This window comes from Macaca fascicularis, chromosome 7 (assembly GCF_037993035.2).
Source record: "Macaca fascicularis isolate 582-1 chromosome 7, T2T-MFA8v1.1".
NCBI classification, from domain to species: domain Eukaryota; kingdom Metazoa; phylum Chordata; class Mammalia; order Primates; family Cercopithecidae; genus Macaca; species Macaca fascicularis.
Window position 1 is genome coordinate 14,797,653 of NC_088381.1, and position 23,909 is coordinate 14,821,561.

General features: G+C 35.6%; 1 protein-coding gene across 2 annotated transcripts in view; it reads left to right on the top strand.

The window, feature by feature from the left end:
• SPRED1 (sprouty related EVH1 domain containing 1) overlaps positions 1–23,909 on the top strand; it is a 101,113-nt gene that overhangs the window by 37,034 nt on the left and 40,170 nt on the right. The window contains exon 2 of one of the 2 annotated variants that reach the window (XM_005559135.5): positions 10,685–10,859. The exons of the other annotated variant lie outside the window; for it this stretch is intronic. Coding sequence (XP_005559192.1) covers positions 10,685–10,859 — 175 coding nt within the window. The remainder of the gene's footprint in view (positions 1–10,684; positions 10,860–23,909) is intronic. 2 annotated transcript variants of the gene reach the window in all.

Below are 23,909 nucleotides of genomic sequence, written 5' to 3' on the forward strand. Positions count from 1 at the left end.
AGTGAGTAAGCAATAGGATAGGTGGTCAGAGAGGTATAGGCTTCTAAGTTATAGCTATTAGAAGATTTTAGATTGCCAGGCTATGCTAACTCAGTATTTTTTTGCTTTGAATATTGTCTTTTTTTAGTGTTTTTCTTTGGAACTCAATATTTAGGATTATCCAAAGCCCAAAACTAGAGTAACTGTTGGGTTAAGCTACATAACCTGCAGTGATATGAGATAAATTATTCTGGATAGAATTTTACGCAACAGATTTTCAGTTAGTTTATTCAAAATGGTGATTAGTTTTCTAGTTTACCAGTATTCCAAATACAGCATCATAACTTCCTCAGAAACTTAAACTACAGGTTTCCTGTGCCTTAACCCTTAGGAATCAGGGAATCTGTGTTTTTAGTTATCTCTAAATCAATGGAATTTTTCGCTGAAAGAAGTTTTGCCGTGATTCCTGATTATTAGTGTGGTCATTATTAAATGAATTTGTTGGAGTTTTACAAACTTTGTGTTCCATGTTTAAGAAAAAGTGCAGTCAGTGCTTTGAAATGAAAAAAAAAGGTCATATCTTTAATTTGCATTCCTCTTATTGTGAATAGAATTACTTTTTCTGTATTTCATGGCATTTATATTTTTCTTCTGTGGATTTTATTAATGAACTTGGCCTGTTTTTCCTTTGTGTTGTTTGTCTTTTCTTACTGATTTTTGGAGTTACCTTTAAGGAATTATCCTTTTTTTTTTCCTTTTATATGCCATTCATGGTAGACAGAATATGTCCTGCCCCTCCCCAAAGATGTCCTTGCCCTAATCTCCAGAACCTGTGAGTATGTTAGGATTTTGCAACTGTGATTAAGGTTGTGAGCTTTGATATAGGGAGATTATCCTGGATTATCTGGATGAACCTAGGCTAATCACATGAGCACTTAAGCAGATAACCTTTCCTGACTGTATAGGACTGGTCAGAGAAAGATACAACTACAGAAGAAGGTTCAGAGAGAAGCAGTATTCATGACTTTGAGGGTAGAAGGAGGGAGCCATGAGCCAAGGAATGTGGATGGTCTCTAGGAACTGGAAAAGGCAAGGGAAACTGTTTCTCTTTTAGAGCTTCAAAAGGAATGCAGCACTGCCAATACCTTCATTTTAGCCCAGTGTGAAACTCTTTGGACTTCCAACTCACAGAAGTGTAAAAATTTGTGTTGTTGTAAGCCACTAAGTTTGTGGTAGTTGTTAGGACAGCAATAGAAAGCTAATACATGTGTGTTATATATTTTTTTCCCAATTTGTTATTTTTGTCTTTATTGTTTATGGTGTTTTTACCATGCACGAATATGTTTAATATAGTTGAATTTATCCTTTTATATTTTAATGGCCTCCGGATCTTAGGCTTTCCCTACTATAGGATTATTTTAAAATTTTTCATATTTTACTCTAATGCTTTTATCTCATCATGAACTCTAATATTAATGTTGACTTCCTGTCTTCTGTGTTTTGATATTTTGTTGAGAATGAATACTTTTTATAGTTCACGTCTTCTGCCATAGACCAAGATAATTTCAGAATGAAATTATAGTATCAATGCTAGTAATTCAGGAGTCATGGGGAATGGACACTAGTAGTACCAGAAGGCAGGGGACATTCAAAGTAGTTATTGTTTGAACTGTTTCCATAGGTTGATGCTACTGTCTAGCAGAACCTAAAATGATTGATTCTAAAGGTGTAGTTTGTGAAAACCTCTATTTATCCCGCATATTTTAGTTTTATTTCTTCTTCTGGAAGAATTCCCAGATGTCTGCATTACATAAACAGTTTGTGGAAGACTTAGATGACTGATATTTGATACTGTATTAGTTTGTTTTCACGCTGCTGATAAAGACATACCCAAGACTAGGAACAAAAAGACGTTTAATTGGACTTACAGTTCCACATGGCTGGAGAGGCCTCAGAGTCATGGCGGGAAGTGAAAGGCACTTCTTACATGGTGACAGCAAAAGAAAAATGAGGAAGAAGCAAAAGCGGAAGCCCCTGATAAACCCATCAGATCTCCTGAGACTTATTCCCTATCACAAGAATAATATGAGAAAGACCAGCCCTACTGATTCCATTACCTCGCCCTGGGTCCCTCCCACAACATGTGGGAATACTGAGAGATACAATTTAAGTTGAGATTTGGGTGGGGACACAGACAACTCGTGTCATTCTGCCCTTGGCCCCTGCAGTTCTCATGTCGTCACTTTTCAAAACCAATCATGCCTTCCCAACAGTCCCTTAAAGTCTTGATGCATTTCACCATTAACCCAACAAAGTCCAGAGTCCAAAGTCTCATTCGAGACAAGGCAAGTCCCTTCTGCTTGTGAACCTGTAAAATCAAAAGCAAGCTAATTACTTCCTAGATACAGTGGAGGTACAGGTATTGGGTAAATACAGCCATTCCAAATGGGATAAATTGTCCAAAACAAAGGGGATACAGGGCCCATGCAAGTCCGAAATCCAGCAGGGCAGTCAAATTTTAAAGCTCCAAAATGATCTGGTTTGACCCATGTCTCACATCCAGATCATGCCGATGCAAGAGGTAGGTTCCCATGGTCTTGGGCATCTCCACCCCTGTGGTTTTGGAGGGTACAACCTCCCTCCTGGCTGCTTTCACAGGCTGGTGTTGAGTATCTGTGGCTTTTCCAGACGCACAGTGGAAGCTGTCAGTGGATCTACCATTCTGTGGTCTGGTGAATGGTGGCCCTCTTCTCAAAGCTCCACTAGGCAGTGCCCCAGTGGGGACTCTGACCCCACATTTCCCTTCCACACTGCCCTAGCAGAGGTTCTCCATGAGGGCCCTGCCGCCGAAGCACTTTTGCCTGGGCATCCAGGTGTTTCCATATATCTTCTGAAATCTAGGCAGAGTTTCCCAAACCTCAGTTCTTGACTTCTGTGCACCCACAGGCTCAACACCATGTAGAAGCTGCCAAGGCTTGGGACTCCACCCTCTGAAGCAACAGCTTGAGCTCTGTGTTGGCCCATTTCAGCCATGGCTGAAGCGGCTGGTATACAGGGCACCAAGTTCTGAGGCTACACACAGCACAGGGACAGTGGGTTCAGCTCATCCTGTGAGACTAGTTTTTCCTCCTGGGCCTGCGGACCTGTGATGGCAGGGGCTGCCATGAAGGTCTTTGACATGGCCTGGAGATATTTTCTCCATGGTCTTGGGGATTAACATTAGGCTCCTTGCTACTTATGCAAATTTCTGCAGCCAGCTTGAATTTCTTCTCACAAAATAGGTTTTTCTTTTCTGCTGCATTGCCAGACTGCAAATTTTCTGAACTTTTATGCTGTTTCCCTTTGAAAACAGCATAAAATGGCACCCAAGTCACCTTTTGAATGCTGTGCTGCTTAGACATTTCTTCTGCCAGATACCCTAATCATCTTTTTCAAGCTCAAAGTTCCACAAATCTCTAGGGCAGAGGCAAAATGCCACCAGTGTCTTAGCTAAAACATAACAAGACTCAGCTTTGCTCCAGTTCCCAACAAGTTCCTCATCTCCATCTGAGACCACCTCAGCCTGGACCTTATTGTTCATATCACTATTAGCATTTTTGTCAAAGCCATTCTCCCACATTTTCCTGTCTTCTGAGCCCTCCAAACTGTTCCAAACTCTGCCTGTTACCCATATCCAAAGTCACTTCCACATTTCTGGGTATCTTTTCAGCAATACCCCACTCTACTGGTACCAATTTACTGTATTAGTCCGTTTTCACGCTGCTGATAAATACATACTCGAGACTGGGAAGAAACAGGTTTAATTGGACTTAACAGTTCCACGTGGCTGGGGAGGCCTCAGAATCATGGTAGGAGGCAAAAGGCACTTCATTATATGATGGCAGCAAGAGAAAAATGAAGAAGCAAAAGCAGAAGTCCCTGATAAACCCATCAGATCTCTTGAGACTTATTCATTCTCACTAGAATAGCACAGGAAAGACTGGCCCCATGATTCAGTTAAGACCCCTTGGATCCCTCCCACAACACATGGGAATTCTGAGAGATACAATTCAACTTCGATTTGGATGGGGACACAGCCAAACCGTATCACATACTTAGCTGTGATGAATAATTCTTAAAGTTAAAAGTTCTGAGAGGAGACTGTCACCTCAGTTTTTTTTTTAACAAGATCATCATGAATAATGAGACAAATTTAGACAATTTGGTAATGCGGATGTAGTAACATAAAGTTAATTTAATATATAAGTCATTGTAATAACATTTATTGGGCACCTAACAATGAGCCAGGCAAAATGCTAAGAAATGTACATACATAACCTCATTTATTTCTTATAGCACTGTGATAAATATTATTATCTCCATTTTATAGACCAGGAAGAGGGATACAGAGAGCTTAAGTAATTTGCCCAAGATTACAACTTTTTTTTTTTTTTTTTTTTTTGAGACAGAATCTCACTTTCTCACCAGGCTGGAGTACAGTGGCGTGATCTGGTCTCACTGCAACCTCTGCCTCCCAGGCTCAAGCAATTTTCCTGCCTCAGCCTCCTGAGTAGCTGGGACTACAGGCGCACGCCACTACGCCCAGTTAATTTTTGTATCTTTAGTAGAGACGAGGTTTCACCATCTTTGCTAGGATGGTCTCAATCTCTTAACCTCATGATCCACCCACGTCCGCCTCCCAAAGTGCTGGGATTACGGGCATGAGCCACCGCACCTGGCTCCAAGATAACAACTTTTCAGAGGTGACACTGCTTTTGGAACCTAGATCTGACTTGTTATTAAACAGAGTGCCATGTTTAATATTTGCTCCAGTTTTTAGAGTTGCCAGTGCTAAAGGGATAATTCACATCTTCATTTTTCTAATCAAACCCAGCCTTTCTCTGTAAGATGAAGAAATACCTCTTTCATTAGGGTTAATGCAGTAATGTTCTCCTGCTGCTCTTAGAGCTTTTAAAATACAAATCAGAACATTCAACTTTCTTGCTTATTGTCATCCTGTGGTCTCTTTTATCTTGATAGAGTACTAACCTTGAGCATAGTATGCATGGCTTGATACAGTAAGTCAACTACTATTTCTTTCTATCGCTTATGTCTACCATCATCTTTTGAACTTTATATTGGTTCTTAAATATGATGTACTTGTGTCATGCTCTCTCTATTGAGTGTCCTTAGCTTTTTATCTACCTGATATACCACTATTAAAAACCTACATCAAATACGAATATTAGTAATCTCCAGTATTCCCATTATGTGGCAATATATTTTTGCCCACTAGATTATGAGCTTCTACGGGGAGAGGATCGTAGCTTTTCAATTTAGTTTATGTGGTATATGAATCTCATGGGTTAAGTGAATAGATTACTGAGTAGTAATGTGGTTATCTTCTGCATATCTGCATTCTACATAGTTTAGAAAGCAAATACTTAAATTGTGAAGTACTGTATCATCCTAACCTACTTTTATTAAATGCTTCCCTTTTCTCTTCTACCTAGTCTCTGTAGTAATGTTTAATATTTGGATGGTTAATATTTACTTAAAGTATATAGAGAGCAAAGGGTGTTTTGTCACTATAAACATCCCTCAGTGGATAAATAAGTTCCTGTTATACTGTACAAATCTTAAGGCATCCTAAGAATCTTCTCAATTTGGTGGTTGGTGGGGCGGAGGTCAGGATTTTGTTTTAATACTATTGTAATTAAAAATGGAAAAAGTTATCTTTTTCTCCTGTATATGTATTACTATATATTCAAGAAGGTGTTCCGTCCTTTATATTAGTTTCCTGTTGCTGCTGTAGGCAAATTACCATAAACTTAGTGACTTAAAACAACAGAAATTTATTATATTTTAGCCTGGAGGTCAGAAATACAAATAGGTCTCACTGGGCTAATATCAGGGTATTGCTTGGGTATGTATTATAATAGAAAAGAAAGGTATAGAGAGAACAGAAAGACAAACAATTTATTTTAGAAATGTTAAGCTTAAGAATAGTCAACCAAAACAATATAGATGGCCAGCCGGCTATTATAAATGTATCCAAATTTAGGAAACTGATCTGAGCAAGAGCCAGAGCTGTACTGCTAGTCATTTTGTGTGTATAGCAATGGTTCCTAAATTGGTGGGCCAGGGTGATCATAGATGCTATTGTGACTAAAGCTATATACTATCTCCCCTGAAGAAAATGCATATGTGGCAAAAAAAAAAAAAAACAAAAAAAAACAAAAAAAAACTCACATTTGATTATAATTTTGGGGATTCATAATCCTTTCCAGGAGGTTCACAAAATTAATCTTTGGTGTAAAGGGAAAAATTGCTTTGCTACAGATTTATAGGCTCTATGAATTTTGGATTCATCAAGATAACATTTCCTTGCACATTAGTTATTTGAGTGCCAGTTGAGTGGAATTACAGCATCTTCTCTCAAGTAAATCGTAAAATTATTGTACGTACTTTCAAGAGAATAAAAGTATGCTAAGTAAAATAGGCGTGTGTTTTGCAATAGGTATGTGCTCTGAGAAATACATTGTTGGGGTATTTCATCATTGTGCACACAAACATCATAGAGTGTACCTACACAAACCTAGATGGGAAAATACACTAACACGATAGCTGATGAGCTTTAAAAAAAATCACACAAAAATTTCATAATGTTTTAAGAAATGTATGAATTTGTGTTGGACCTCATTCAAAGCCATCCTGGGCCACAGGTTGGACAGGCTTGCTGTACGGGATGTTATTGTACTGAAAACTGTAGTCAGTTTTAGCACAATGGTAAGTATTTGTGTACCTAAATGTCAGAAAGGTACAATAAAGATACGGTATTGTAATCTTATGGGACTGTTGTATATGGGGTCCATTGTTGATGGAAACATTATACAACACAGAATTGTATTTAGAAAATGAAACCAATGTAAAATCAATGAGAATTCCTTCGGAGTCAATATTGTGCTACAATGCTTGTTAACTTTGTTTTCCTGTTATTAAGTTGAATACATATTATGTGTAACATATTAACTGATAACAATAAGAGGGATGGGGATAGATAGAATTTTAATTTATGAACATCATGCACAATTATTTTACCTAATAATTGAATATCTGGTTAATATAAGTATTATAAGCTTGTAAAAATGTTACAAAAACTTGCATAATATTGTATTGTAGACTCATACATGTGTTAACCAATGAGCTAAAAAAAATCACAAAAAAATTTCACACATACATTAGTATGTATGAGTCTAGAGTACAATATTATGGTCAGTTTCTGCCTTCTTGGTGGAAAGAAAAGGAAGAGTTGGGAACTTTTGGTTGTGACCAGGAAATGGGAAGAATGGGAATCAGTATTAAAACCGTGCACGTATTCTGTGTTCCAAGAAATGTCCCAATGTATGGTTAGAGCCTTTAGGTTCGTTCTCTAAGGAGCTTGACTATCAAACACTTTAAGTGTTTTAAGCCTGGTGTTTCCTTATAATGGACACATAAAACAAGCAAAAAACATATGATAAAATCTCACATCTCCAGACTGTGTCTTCCTTGAGCCTTCTACTTGTCTAGTAGTTGGGTGGGGTATATAATAGGCTTGGTAATCATAAAGCAAGATGGTTCTGTAAGGGAGAAAAGAAACTAAAAAAGCAGGTCACTTTAGGTGAAGGACACTTTGTGTTTCAGACAGTTAAAACTTCTAGGGCTAGTAAAACTTTCAGCAACTGTACTCTTAATTTGATTGTTAAGAAATATTTTGCCAATATATAAATTTGAAATTGCTGCCATACATTTATCCACAAAGTGCAATAAAGTATAGCTTTAGAGTTTTTCTGGTTCATGTGTAATATAGTACTGTCATTTCAAAACTACATGGTTCAGTACAACTGAGGCAAAATTTGTCTTCGTGTTTGGTCATCTTTTGCTTCTGACTTTATTGAAATACCAGCTGAAAATTTTAGGAAATGAAGCTCATGGATGCCACTAAGAATTTTAGATGATTTGCAACACTTTACTTGTTTTGTAGTTAAAATCTTATCAGCAAGTTCTCTTGGCTCTACCTCCAAAATATACCCAAATCTCTCTATTCCTCTTCGTGTCCATTGTTATCATCCTAGTTCCATTCAATATTACCTCTCACCTGGATTTCTACATTAGTAGTTGCTATGGATTTAATGTTTTTGCCCCCACAAATTTATGTTGAAATTTAAACTCCAATGCAACAGTATTAGGAGGTGCGGCCTTTTGGGAGGTGTTTAGCACCTACCATCGTGAAAGTAAGAGTTCTACCTTCATGAATGGATGAATATCCTAATAAAAGAACTGAGGGTGCCCATCCCTTTTTGCCTGTCCACCTTCTGCCATGTAAGGACACAGCATTCCTCCCCTCCAGAGTGCACCATCTTGGAAGAGGAGACTGACCTCTTTCCAGACAATGAACCTACTGATGCCTTGATCTTGGACTTCCAAGCCTCTGGAACTGTGAGAAATAAATTTCTCTTTATCATTTACCCAGTCTGGTATTCTGTTAAAGCAGCACAAAACGTACAAGACAGTAGTTTAGTTCTCCTGCTGTGTATGAAAGGATATATTTGAAATTACTGTTCAAATATGATCAGAGATTAGAAATTGAGTTACAGTGTAGGTTTTTAATAAAGAAGGAACATCTTATAAGATTCTCTTAATTTGCTTTAGAATGGAAGCTAGCCCACAAATGTGGTTATTATGTAGTCTGCTCCCACTGCCTTTTAAGATGCATGTTGTGGTTATAGTGGTGGAGTTTGCTCCAGCCCATCTCAGGAGGATTTAATATCTACATCAACCCAGCCTTTATGCACCCACACTTCTCGGACCATTTCTCTGAGTTGAAGATTGGCAAGAATTGGGTCCAGATAAGAATCAGAGCCTCTGAATAACTAAATAATAAAAAGCTTCCACAAAAGAGTAAATTGTGAAGCCAAAACCTTTTAGAGTTTCTATATAGTTACTTTGACCCCAATAATAGATAATTATGGTTCATCATGAAAATTCAATTATTTTCCAGATCCTATCTGATTTTGAATTACCAGGATGGCAGTGTCTTCAATTTTCAATGCTTTGTTGTCATAATGATAATAAAAAGTAATACTCATATAGTGTTTGTTATGTGTCAGGCATGGTTTACATTTATTGTAAGTGAGTGCTGTTATTTCACACGTAAGATTGAGGCACAGAGGTTTAGTACCTTTCTCAAAGTCATACAGATAGTAAGTTTCTAAGCCAAGATCCAATTTGTGGAAGTTTGACTCTAGAATTCTCACTCTTAACCACAACCCAGTGCAACTTTAAAAGTATATTCTCTGAAAAATACTTATGTCCAGAATATATTTTTAAAAACATTTCTAAAAATAATAATAAAGATAGTGTAATAAAAAATGGTCACAGACGTAAAAACAAGATAAACAAATGGCCAGAAAGCACATGAAAAGATGTTCAACATCATGAGTCATTATGGAAATATAAATTAAAAACGCTGTATGATACCACTATATACTCAATACAATGAGTAAAGTTAAGACTGAAAACACCGTATTGGCAGGGATATGGTGAATCTGAAACTGTCATACATTATTGATGGGAATGTATAACAGTACAACCACTTTGGAACATAGTGTCTTGTATAGATAAACATGTACCTATCCTGTGACCTATTCCACTCCTAGGTAATTATTTGAGAAATGAAAAAATGTCTACAAAAAGACTTACAAGAATGTTTATAACAGCTTTATTCATAATTGCCAACAACTAGAAAAATCCAAATACCTATCCATATAAGAAAGAATAAATTATGATTTATTTAATTAGAGGACTACTTAGTTAAAAGAAATGAACTTCTGATACACAAAACAACATGAGAGAAGGAAGTCAGATAAAAAGGGTACAAATGGTGACTCTGTTTGATTCCATTTATTTGAAGGTCCCAAACAGGCAAAATCTCTGTGTTTGGCATAAGGGTTTTGGAGTGATGAAAATGGTCTGTATTTTGATTATCATGTTGATTACACATGTGTCTTACTGTCTTTGGACTGCTATAGAAAAATGTCATAAACTGGTTAGCTAATAACAGAAATTTATTTCTTATAGTTTCTACGGACCAATTTGCTTGTTAAGTAATTTAAGCAGAACACTTTTCTTTATATGATTTGTGTAAGTGATTGAGATTCCCAGTTGGTAGAAGAAATTAAAAATGTAGCATCTAAACTAAGCATGTTTGTTTCAGCATTTTATTTATAATATATTCTGGAACTGTTAGGAACTTCTAGATGCTACGGTTGAATGTGCTGAAATACAGCAGTTTGTCCCGGTTATAATATTGTAGCAAATGGACATATGTAGACAAGTTTTATGGTAGCCTGTGTAGTTTGACAGTAGTTGTCTTTGGGATCCTTCACAACTTGTTCCATGGCAATAAGATGTGCTGGAACTACTGAAATGATGAATTGAAGTAGTAGTTTTATAGTCTTTTATTACGAGATTAGTCTTCAAAATGAAGGACAACCTTTAAAGTCTGTTTGTGGTTTTTGACCTTTTTCAAGTAGGTTACTTTCTGTGGATTTTCATGGAAGTAGTAAACACCTTAGTCACCACATATTAACTAATGTGGTCTTTGGTTTCTCAAACAAGACTGATGGCTTGGCTGTTTTTTGTTTATGGAAAAGCTAATTCCTGATCTTTGCATCTATTTTAGTAATAGTTATGCACGAGTGCGAGCTGTGGTGATGACCCGAGATGACTCAAGTGGTGGATGGTTACCACTTGGAGGGAGTGGACTAAGCAGCGTCACTGTCTTCAAAGTCCCTCATCAGGAAGAGAATGGCTGTGCTGACTTTTTTATCCGTGGAGAGCGACTCAGGGACAAAATGGTAATGAATCATGTATCTAATACTATAATTTTAGGATACTTCTACAAAAATGAATTATCTGTTTAAAATTATGATTAGTATACTGTTGTGAGATTTTTTTCACCTATGAATCAATGATTGTTTCTGGAGCTGTTTCTGTGATAAAGACTGTGAAGTACAACATTTTTTTTTCAAACTGAGACTGACATTGATGCATACTTGTTTGGGGTTGGGGTTGCTGCTTTTCCATTTAGGTTTAATGCAGAAGTTAATAAATAGTCTCCCTAGTTATTAATCCGATTACGTCCTGTCTTCCCTTCTCTCTGCTATTCCCTAGACTAGAGATTGGCAAACTGTAATCCATAAGCCAAATGCAAGCCCACCAGTTGTTTTTATATGGTCTGTGAGCTAATAATGATTTTTGTATTTTTACATGGTTGGAAAAAATTAAAAAATAATAATTTTGTGTAACATAAGAATTATATGAAATTCACATTTCAGTATCCACAAATTAAGTTTTATTCGAACATAGCCCAGATGATTCCCTTATTAATTCCCTTATTTTCTAGGCTCGTAAGACTACTTGGTGGCTAGCCTAATTTTTAACACTATTGTCTTCTGTGCAGAGGTGTGGTTTCTTGTATACATTTTAAAATATCAGTTTAACCTTTGATAATGTTATTTGCTCTCTTTTAATTAGTATGGAAAGCTCCTTCACTTTCTTTGTTTCATTTGTGGACCAGAAACAACTGATTACATTTGAAAAACTGAGTAATGTTAGTGTCATTTCTGTATCAAGAAAAAGAAGAGTGGCCGCGTGCAGTGGCTCACGCCTGTAATCCCAGCACTTTAGGAGGCCGAGGCGGGCGGATCACGAGGTCAGGAGATTGAGACCATCCTGGCTATCACGGTGAAACCCCATCTCTACTAAAAATACAAAAAATTAGCCAGGCATGATGGCGGGCTACTGTATTCCCAGCTAGTCGGGAGGCTGAGGCAGGAGAATGGCGTGAACCCTGGAGGCGGAGCTTGCAGTAAGCCGAGATCACCCCACTGCACTCCAGCCTGGGTGACAGAGCGAGACTCTGTCTCAAAAAAAAAAAAAGAGCATACACTTAGAAGCAAAATAAAAATAAAGTGCCAAAATAGAACCTTGAAAATAACAAGAATTCCCTTTAAATATATATTTGTGGATCTGTTTATTTAGCATCTTGGTTATTATGTTTTGAGCTCCAAATAATTCTTCCATGCATGAACACTTGAATATGACTTACTTTCAGTTTGGGGGCTTGGCTTCTTCTTTTTTTTTTTTTTTTTTTTTTTTAACCACTGAATCATCGTAGTAATTCAGAAAGTGCTTAACTTTCAGTGCCCCAATTTCTTCCCCAGTAAAAGGGAGAGTTATCCTAAATCATCTTGAAAGCCTTCTTACACTAATGTTTTATGAGTTTATGATTCACCCATGCTGCATATTGTATAATGTGTCTCAGCCAGAATATGTTTAAGTAGAGAACCCTGGTGGAAGTCAAAAGTGAAATATGATGCATATGTCATCTTTTAAAAAGTTTAAATTTTTAAAGGTGGCCTGGCCTTGGATAAAATAGGATCTGGCATATTAATGCTTTTTTAAGCCTGGAGACATCTAAGAAGGCACCTATGATGGTGTAATGCTTCTGAAGGCACCTATGATGGTGTAATGCTTCTGGTCTGAGCTAATAGTAACTGGGGAATACTGTTGGAGAAATTGTCTATGTTAGAAACTGAGTAAAATGGTGAAAATCTAAGGCATTTTTTTCCAGATAAACTTTTTCTTAAGAACACAAAGTAATAGAAAGTAAAATGTGGAGTAAGAGAGAAAAATGCTTGCTCGAAAAATTATAAGAACAAGGAAGGATGACCTAGATGTGAAATAGAAAAAACTCAGTGAAACAGAATACTGGATATAGTAGAAATGGGCAGTTTGGGATAATAAAGGACCAAATCTGCATAACTAAGTATGAGCCTGCTCAGATTGATGGATTGGATGATTGTTCAGAGTGTGGCTTTAACATAAAGCTAGTGAAAATAAACCTGATATTCAGAAAGAACACAAACTTTTATTCCCTATGACAGAGCTTAAAAATCAAGAGGACTTACTCTAGTCCCTGGGTATAGAATATTGATAGACCAATAAGAAAATAGATTATTTTGCTAGAAGTACTGAATCAGAACACTTGTTGTTTCACGTAACCATTTTTCTTTGAGGAAGCTTGTTACTTGTGAAATGGGGATAAGAAACATCTCTCAGTGTAGCCATAAAGGAAAAATTGCTTTCAGTCAGAAAGTTGTCATATTTCTTAGAGGGATTAACTATAGTATAGCGTTCTAGGTTTTGGGGACTTGTGTGATCAAAGGCAGAGGCAGCAGCTCATGACTGTAAATGGAAAATAGCAAAGTCTTGTAAAATCTCAAGACAAATGAGACAGTGATATTGAAATAAGATTAATTTCCACCCTCTGCTGGGTAATACACTCTGATCAAGACTACTTCTGAAAAGCCCAGTAGTAGAATTGACATATACATACATTAGTTTCCAATATCACTGCATTTTGAGGTCACTAATGTTCATTTCTATATTCATTGGTTTTATTCATTGGTTATTCATTGCTTTTATTTTAGTCCATTTTCCTGAGTTCTAGTTTCTTGATTTTTTTTTTTTAAAGAAGTACTGTGATTACTGAGCAGTCTGTAATTCTACAGGGTTCCTCTCAGATTAATGGTAGCTTTCCTTTAAAAGCCTTCTCAGTGAATAAACAGTGCACTTTAGTAGTAGTTCTGATGTAATAGTTATGTGAAAGATAGTTGCTGAAAACTGTTCTGTAATCATTTTGCCTGTGGATCACATCTTAGAATCCTCTACCTTAGATGAATTCTAGAAGTGAGATTCTTGGCCCTCATATATCCCATATGTAATTTCATGCCCTTGAGGAAAGAATAAATATTGAGAAGAGGAGTATATGACCACTCATGAGGCTAATAAATACAATATTTTAATGAGTGTTTATAAGTCAGAATACTGATAACAATAGTGAAGAAGATGGCCCTTGTCAGTTATGAGAGAACCACTTTCACAGAAAACTTTTCCAGCCGTTGATTTACAATTACAGGTACTAAAAATAAGCCTTGTTACAATTCCCAGAAGGTTATATACTTTACTCTTTTATTTTTATTATTTTTATTTTTTATTTTATTTTGTTTTATTTTTTTAGGAAAGAGGGCACAAATAAAGAGCAGGCTGCCTGGGACTTGTTCAAGAAGACATCGTTTTGTGTAACTGGGTCAGTGTTTAGTCATTCACTCACTCAGTGATCCTATGTTGCTTACCTATAAAGCATCTTTATGATGCCCACAAAAGGTGGTGTTTATTTCCTGGCTTCCTTTGATACTCTAAATTGGAGCTTTCCAACCTGCGTGCCATGAGTGTCTGGGGCCTCCAGACTGCCTTATGTTATTGTTGTATATGTGCCTGAGGAGAGAAGAGTTGAAAAGCACTGCTCTGCATAATTGGCTTTCATGCTTTATGGATGATTGAGAAAGAAAGAATTTGAAAGAAACACCAGGGGTTGGTGTTGTAGCCTAAGAAAGTGAAAGTACTACCTTTCTTTGAGACACTTGGGGATGGAATGATCCTTGTCAAGGACAGATTCTGAGAGAGTCTTGGCCGGGTGTGGTGGCTCAGGCCTGTAATCCCAGCACTTTGAGAGGCTGAGGCGGGCGGATCACGAAGTGAGGAAATCAAGACCATCCTGGCTAACACAGTGAAACCCCATCTCTACTAAAAATACAAAAACAGCAGCAACAAAACAACAATTAGCCAGGTGTGGTGGCACATGCCTATAGTCCCAGCTACTCGGGAGGCTGAGGCAGGAGAATTGCTTGAACCCGGGAGGCGTAGGTTGCAGTGAGCCGAGATTGTGCCACTGCACCTCCAGCGTGGGCGATGGAGCGAGACTCTTTCTCAAAAAAAAAAAAAAAAAAAAAAGAAAAGAAAGTCTTACTTGATGTGTGTGAGCTGTAGCCTCTGTTTCCTTCTAAATCTTTAAAGCCTTGATTTCTTCCTTTAATTCTTTAATGCAAGTTAGTATTACCTTGGAGCACATACAATTTAAATTAACTAAAATTTAACTGTTTGTACACTTGTGTACATTTGTGTACATCATAGAGTTCCACATTGCCTATTTAGTTTTTATTAGATAAAATGGTTCTTTTCCGTAAGTAGGACACTTCTGTCTTACATTTTATCAAAATGTTTACCATTTGTACAGGTTATGTTATTTGACCATTTTTAGCTGATACATGATATGTGACATGTAAATTTAAAACACTGAATTATAATACAGCTTAAGATTTTTTAAGTTTCTGAACTAGTAACAAAATGTTTGCTAAAATATTTACTACTACACACAGTTTTTAGTTATGGGGATCTAAAGTAGTTTTTCCTTAGTTTATTTAATAGATAATAAAATATTATAAATTTGCCAGTATTATTAAAATTTGCTAAAGCTATGCTTTTTAAACCATATTATGGGCTAAGGTATGACAAAAGAATAGGCTGAGTAGAAAGATAGGAGTTTTTTAAAATGCCTGAATTCCTGAAGATGCTCTGTGGGGACAAGAAAAAGCAAGGTTATAAGACAGTTACCATTATAAACTTAGAGTGACAAAGGTAATATTGAAATGTAGAAAGGAAAAACCAGAAATATTTCCAGTTTAAGAAGTTGCCAAAGAGATTAAGGAATTGTTTTTAGGATTAATAAGTAATTAGGTTGTGGATAAAATTGTTCATAGAAATTGAAGTGCCTTTAAGATAATGGTTCTATTGTTTAAAAAGAGTATGTTTTAAAAATAAGGTTTCTTTCCAGTTACTGTAGCCTAAAACAAAATCAGAATATTTCTTTTCTAGGAAGAAAATAATGTGGTTATAATATACCAGTAGCTTTATTAAAAATGAGACTCACCCTTTCTATCATGGGGGAATCTTAAAAGACCAGGGAAACATCTTTCTGCCTTGGGTTGAACTTTATCGAAGTGCAGAACAAGAATTTCCTGCTAAGCTTTTCCACTGTGCCTCTGAATTATTCCTTTGTGAAACTTCAGTCCTACAGAAGTGCTCCTCCACTAAAAACCAATTGCCCTAACTAACTTTTCCTTAGGATTCAGCCTTCCTAGCAGTTTTGTTTCTTGAAAGATACTAGTTCTCCTATTCACCATAATACTGCAGTTAGGAAAAGAATGGGAGTGGGAGTAGAGATAGTGGAGTATTGTTATTGTTCCTTATTTCCCTTACAAGTTATTACTCTATCACCCACATGTGTAAATCCCATTATTGAATCTATGTAGCATTCAAATCAGCGTCTATTAGCTTTCATTTTCATCTACTGATCTTAACAATTTCTTCCCAAAGCCAGATTTTCTACATCTGAGCCTCATCATCATTCTTGGCTACTTTTCTTTGCAGTCTCGACCTTCTGGTCTTCATTTCATCAGGCTACTTTCCTGGATCTGGTTGTTACCCAGAACTGTTCCATTTGAGGAATTTTATAATTTCCTGTCGTTTCTTTTTTATTCCTGTCCTACTGCTCTTTAATTTCATATCTTTGCTATTACATTGTGCCTCCAATTTTTTCCTTACTTAACTAGATTCCTTCTGGCTTCAGTATTTTTTTTATTGTTTTCTTTTTTAATTTAATCTAAATCTTTTCAGTCAATCTCTGAAACAACCCTTTCATTCATATTTCAGTAGACGATATGTTGCTAAAGTTTTTTTAACTTTACTTGACACTAAAGGAACGTCATTGAATCCTACAGTATTTTCTTTTAATACTCTTTTTTTGGGCCAAACACGGTGGCTCACACCTGTAATTCTAGCACTTTGGGAGGCCGAGGCGGGTGGATCGCCTGAGGTCAGGAGTTCGAGACCAGCCTGGCCAACATGGTAAAACCCCATCTCTAAAAAAATACAAAAAAAATTAGCTGGGCGTGGTGGCGGACGCCTGTAATCCTAGCTACTCAGGAGGCTGAGGCAGGAGAATTGCTTGAACGTGGAAGGCAGAGGTTGCAGTGAGCCGAGATCGCACATTTTGCACTCCATCCTGGGTAACAAGAGTGAAACTCCGTCTAAAAAAAGCGAAAAATCTTTTCTCTTTAAAGGTGAGTTGTTCATTCATGCAATAAATATTGTTGAGTGGCTGCTCTGTGCTAAGTACTGTTCTAGGCACTGGGAATATGTAAGTGAACAAAAATAGAAATCTCAGTTCTTAAGAGAATATACATTCCAGTGAAAGATAAATATTACAGTAAGAAAACAGGAAAATGATATGCTAGACAGTACTAAGGGGAAAAAACAAATTAGGAAAAGGGAGTATAGGGGAAGATTTTTGGTGGGGATGGGGATTGGTTAAAATGTATGTAGACACAGTGACCAAGGAAGGCCTTACCAAGAATGTAGGTAACATTCATGTAAAGATTATTTATATTGTGAATAGGGTCTCATATTTTAGTTTGTATGTTCAGATTTTCAAATTTTGAGTATTCTTAAAGTAGAATAAAGTTATCTTGTTTCAGTTCGTATGTTAAACTGTATCACATCTTGAAATTGTTTGGATTTGGTGAATGTTCTCAAAATGTGCATCAACAATAGTTATAAACTTAGGAATTATCAGTGATCCCTCCATTTATTCAAACAGATCTTCTTTATTCTTGATTCTGTTTCATTCTTTTAATCTCTACCCCTCTCATATCTTTCCTGCAAATAAGCCTACTTTTTTTTTTTCATTGCCCAGTTTTACCTGGCTCTTTCTAGCTTCTGTCTTGTTTACCATAATTAAATTTCTAAAACTTAGGTCTAATACTCTTTTAGTATTCACCACTAATTTCCTAGAGACAGTTTCATCTCCACATAGAAAATGTTTATAATCTGGCTCTGTCCTCCTTTGCTTTAATCTGTCTGCCCTTTTTTCTCAAAGGTGATCATTTCCATGGTATTGCCTTACTGAGTTACTTATAGTTCATCAGAAGTACAATGCATAAGAAAATGCCCTTCCCCTTTTACATTAATAAATATGGCACTATAAAGATAGCATATTGAGAGATTATGTGGAGTAGAGAATGTTGATAAACATGTTGCTAATGCTCAGAAAACAATAATGGCAGGAAACAGTGGTTTCCTTTTTACTGTCAGAGATGGAAAAATAGGAAAACTGGGTTAAAGCACCTTGGGCAAACCAATTTTGCTGTGAAGAATTGGAATTGAGATAAATGGTAATAATAACCAGTCTAGAATCCTGTTCATTTCATTATTAACCCATTGAAAAGGTAATAAATTATGCATTAATTACTTTCTGTGCAGCCATGAATTTTGTAGTTTTCCCCAATGGTTGTTTTGCAACAGTTAATTATTTAATATTGCTAATATACCTTGAAGAGGGGGAAAAAGTCTGCCTATTAGCATTTCTGTTCTCTTTCCCTGGAGCCTTGTGGGAACTGGTTCCTGAAAATCAAGATTTAGAAAATGTCCCAAATTATTATACCTTCCTGGTTACCTTTATTTTCTCATTTAGCTTAACACTTTCACCTTTCTTCAGCGTACTCTTTATTACTACATTTCCTCTTTCTTCTTTCAAACCCTGCATTTGGCATCTTGAAATATTTCCTCTTTACAATTTATTTTAAACTACCATCATTCCATTCTTTAGTTATTGCTTTTCACTGGTTGATTTGGTCTGTCAGCCTCATCAATATTATCTTGGCTTCATCGTTCTCTTTTATACGTGATTGTGGTATATTTCATAATTTATTTCACATCCTTTCCATTATCTTCCAATTGCCATTAAACTGTAATAGCCTCCATCATAGCTAAATTAAAGCCCAAACTCTGACCTCAAATTATTGACCATACTTATTAGCTTTCCAAATGTTTCTGCATTACTTTTGTTTTATTACATTCTAAATTATAATTTGAATGTGTCCTGCTTTTCATTGAGTGGTTGACTGTTGTATTCCTTTGTTTAATCAACCACTGAGTGCCTTCTATGTGCTTGACTTCCTGTGTTAGTTTCCTTGGGCTGCCATAACAAAATAATGTAGACGAAACGGCTTAAACAACAGAATTTATTTTCTCACAGTTATGGAAGGTGGGAAGTCCAAGGTATTGGCCAATTTTCTGTTTCTGGTGTGGGCTGTCTTCTTGGCTTTCAGACTGTCGCTTTCTCAGGGTGTCCTCACATGGTCTACGGAAAGAGCTCTGGTGTTTCTTCCTCTTAGAAAAGCACTAGCCCCATCAGATTAGGGCCCCACCTTTATGACCTCATTTAACCTTTATCATTTCCTCACAGGCTCTATTTCCAAATGTGGTCACCGTGGATATTAGGACTTTAACATATGAATTTGAGGGGAGCACAAGGGGAGCACAAACCCTTCAGTCCAGAGTACTTCCTATTCCATTCTACTGTTTCTGTTGATTGTCAGTTGAGTAGTATTCTATGATGTGCATGTACCCTCTCTAAATTATTGTAACTTTGATATGAAGTTGGTTTTCTGCTAGTGCTAGTTTTTCTCATTAGACTTCTTTAACTTTTGTGGGGAGGGGTGTATTTTTGCTTATTCTTTCAGAACTCTAGACAGTTTATGTTTTTTCATATGTAGGTACATTCACTTAAGTTTTTTCTTAGGGATATAAAAATGTGGCAGGGGGCTATTGTAAATGATATATTTTAAAAATCATTTTTGGTATCTCTTCATGCAGCTTTTAGAATAATGTTAGACAATATTGGTGCGATAATATCTCTTTATTTTCTTTGTGAATTTAAAGGAATTTCTAATGTTGCACAGATAAGTATGATGTCAGCTGTTGTCTTGAGATGTCCTTTATCATGATAAGGAAGTGTTCTTACATTCTCCGCCTCCCCGGACTAGAATTTGGTGCTAATTTTTATGAAATCTGGTTTTGCAAATGTCTCACAGACTTTTTAAATTGAAGTTTTTGTTGATATAAGTGTAGATTATTAATTGCTGTTGTAAGAAATAATAAAAAGAAATGCTATGTACACTCTACCCTGTTTTCCCAGTGGCAACATTTTGCCAAACTGTATTGTCATATCACAAGGATGATATTTCTGTTGATACAATATATCATATTCAGATTTCCTCAGTTACTTGTATTCACTTTTGTGTGTATTTAAGTCTGTACAGTTTTATCACGCTTTCACTATCACAGACAAGATGCAGAACAGTTTAACAACCACAAGAATCCCTTCTTTCTGTTGATTTTATCACCACATCCATTTCCTTTTTGCCATGCAACCACTGTTCTGTTCTCTCAATTATTTCTGTAATTTTGTCTTTCAAAAAATGTTATACAAGTGTAATCATAAGTATGTAACCTTTCAGGATTGACCTTTTTTCTTTCATGATCATTCTCTGAGGGTTCATCCAGGTTATTGAGTATCTCCAGAGTTTGTTCCCTTTATTGTTGAGTAGTAGTCTGTGATATATATTTATATGACTTATTGAAGGATGTCTTGGCGGTTTCCAATTTGGGGCTAAATATAAGGTTGCTGTGAACATTCACATACATGTTTTTTTTCTGTGAATGTAAGCTTTATTTCTCTGGGATAAATGATCAGGTATGCAGTTGCTGGGTTGTATGGTAGTTGCATATTTAGTTTTGTTAAGAAACTGCCAAACTTTTTTCTAGAGTGGGCTTATCATGCCACATTGCCACCACCAGTTTATGAGCAATCCATTTCCTAAGCATCCTCACCGGCATTTCAAGTAGCCACTATTTTTTGTTTTACTCATTCTGAGAGATATGTAGTGATAATAACTTACTGTGGTTTTAATTGCATTTTTCTGATGGCTGATGATCATCTTTTCATTTGATTATTTGTATAATTCCCTATAAAAGGTGGTGACATTCTTGTTTTTTGACCTCTAGTCCTTGCCATATTTCCAAGAGGTGCTGGTGGAGTCCCAGTGTATCTCACCTCACATTCCCTCATCCCATGGCATTCTTGCTTTCTAATCGTTCACTTTTGTTAATAGTTACAGGTCTCTAATGGTTTTCTGTTTTATTTTTCAGTTAGTTTGGTAAGTTATAGATTTTTAGGAAATTGGCTTGTTTCACATAAGTTTTTGTATTCAGGGTCATAAAGCTTTATATTGTATTCTTTATTAATTTTTAAATCTTTACTTTTAGTTTTATCCTTCTTTTTCTTCCTAACATAGTTTATTTGTACTTTTTCTTTTTTTCTTGTCCATTTCACTGGTCTTTGCAACTAATCAACTGTTGGCAAGGATACTCTCAAGACCTTTTGTATACCTTTTACCTAAATTCACCAGTTTTTAACATTTGCCACATTGAATGTATCATTTTTCCCCTCTCCCAACACACACACACCCACACCCACACATACACACAAAAAACACTTTTTTTTCTGAACTATGTGATGTAAGTTGCATTACAGCCTGCTTTTTACCCTAATTGTTAGCGTATTTTTCCTAAGGACAAGAATATTCTCTTACAAAATTATAGTATATTTTTCATATTTAGGAAATTAACATAAATACATTACTTTAATCTACAGTCCCTATTCCAGTTTTTACAACTGTCTGTGTAATGTTCTTCTGACAATTTTGTTTCTTCAGTATAAGATTATGTTGCATTTAACTGCCATAGCTCTTCAGTCTTCTGTAAAATGGAGCAGTTCCTCAGTCTTTAATGACATAGACATATTTAAAGAATACTGGGCAGTTACTTTATAGAATGTTTCTCAATTTAGATTTTTCTAGTGTTTCCTGTGATTAGATTCATATTATTCATCCTTACCCACAATATCATGTAACATCTTGTGCCAGAAAGTAAAGTTGTACTCAAAGGATGAAATCTTGTTGAAAAGGACACAAGTCAGCCTGAAGGAGTTCCCTTTATCCAATTAAATTAGGATAAATGATTAAAATTCATTGACTAAAACAGGAATTCATATTATCTATATTCTAAACAAGCAAGCAAATGGGGGAAAAGTAGTTCTTCCTTTCTGTAGAATTTTTTTAATGAATTCATACTCTTTAAATTCTTAATACTTTTTGGGGTTTATTATATTCATTTTTAACATTTTAAATTGGACATTGAGTTCATTTTGTTTTCAGATTTTTATTTTCACTCTAAGCTTTTTAAACTGCAAATTTCCTTTTTGGCTTCTTGTTTTGGATTGTTGCACTACACAAATTTTTATATGGAGTTAATTTCATTATCTTTTAGTTCTAAGGGTTTTCTAATTCTCATGCTGATATATTTGATTCACTTGTCATTTAGAAACAGGTATAATTTCTTTCAAAAGAACAGGTATTGTAAATTAAAATTGTATTGCATTGTGTTTAGAGATTATAGGCTATGCGATAACAATTACATTTGTCAAGATATATGTTATATTGTGGGTAAATGATTAATTTACCTAAGTCTTCCACATATTTTAGAAGAATATATTTTTCAGGTAATTCATATAGGTTTCTGTGTGTGTCCCATAGGTCAGACATTTTAATGGTGGTATTCAAATCTGCTTTATCTTTACTAATTTTGTGTCTATTTCATCTATCAATTATTGAGACATATATTCAGGTGTCTTACTGTGATTATATATTTGTCAAGTTTTTCTTGTGTTCTTTTATTCTTGGTTAATAAAAATATATGGATTATATTTCTACTAATTGAACTTTATTCATATTACCTTTTAGCCTAAGAGTCCATTTTGCTTATTACTCTTGGCATCCACCAGCTTTTCCCAATATTATGATGTCAAGTTTAATTCCAGCAGCACACTTTTTCATATCCTTGTAGTCATGTGAGGCTCCAGTTAAATTTTATTCCTCTATTGGTTGTTTGTTCTAATTTTTATTATTTGCACACATATGTGTATACTTTCTCGCCTCATTTCAGTAGGAACTAGGTAGGAGTGTGGGTTTACTGGAGTATGGAAACTGTAGATACTGGTGTTCCAGTTACTATCTTTTTGAGTGAAAATAAAATACGTATGTATGACTGACTGTCGAATATTTGATCTCTTTTGTAACTTGCTGGTTTTTGTATGAACTATTTAGTCATTAAAAATAATGTGTTAAAATAATGTGCCATAATTATGAAAATATGATACCATTTTCTTTCCTTCTTTCCTCTTGTGTTCCTTTTTTTCTCCCTCCTTCCTTTCCTTTTGTGGTAGCTGAAGGTAACTGAACTGCTATTGTATGAGAATCACTGCCATTGCTGCTTCTGTTACTATTTTTTTTTTCAATTTCTAAAGTCCCACTCAGCTCAGAACACAGTGTTAAGCACAAAGTTATATTAATAGACAATTGTAAAAACATGTATTTGATAAGATAATTCTATATAGAATGTCATAATGTATTTCTTGAAGGGTACAAGTTTTTATATCATTCAGAAAATTAAAGTTCATAATAAGAGGCAACTATTTGAGAGATCAGTTATTGACTTTGGTTATCAAGTAATTTAATTTGAATTTGGAATTATTATTTTAAAAATGAAATTATTTTTCATTGGATTCAAAGGTATTTCAGAAAGTTACTAGTAAAAATTTTTATGTCTGGTTACCAAGGGTCCTACTTCTTAGATAACACTATTTATGAACATGTAATTATCTACTTGTAAGGTAGCAACTATAATATAGTACTTAGTAATTTGAAAGTATATATTTAATTGTACTCTCTTCTTCCAAATTATTAATTGTTATTAGTGAAACAAAAATGCACGTACACCCATTTTTGGCTTGGTCTATTTTAAATGCTTCTGGCGAGCAACACAGTTATTTTACGATGGGAGGTTTGCTCTGTATTTCCCAGAATAACTTGGAATAAGTCTTCAGAAGTTGTAGTTATTTAGTAACCGCAGTTTCTCCCCCTTTTTTTCCCTCTGTAAATTCTTACCCTGGAACTTATTTCAGATGAAGGAAAAGGGTTGGAGATTGAAGCATTTGTACAGCCTTTAGAATCCATTAACTTAAACTCGTCAGAATTTATTCACAT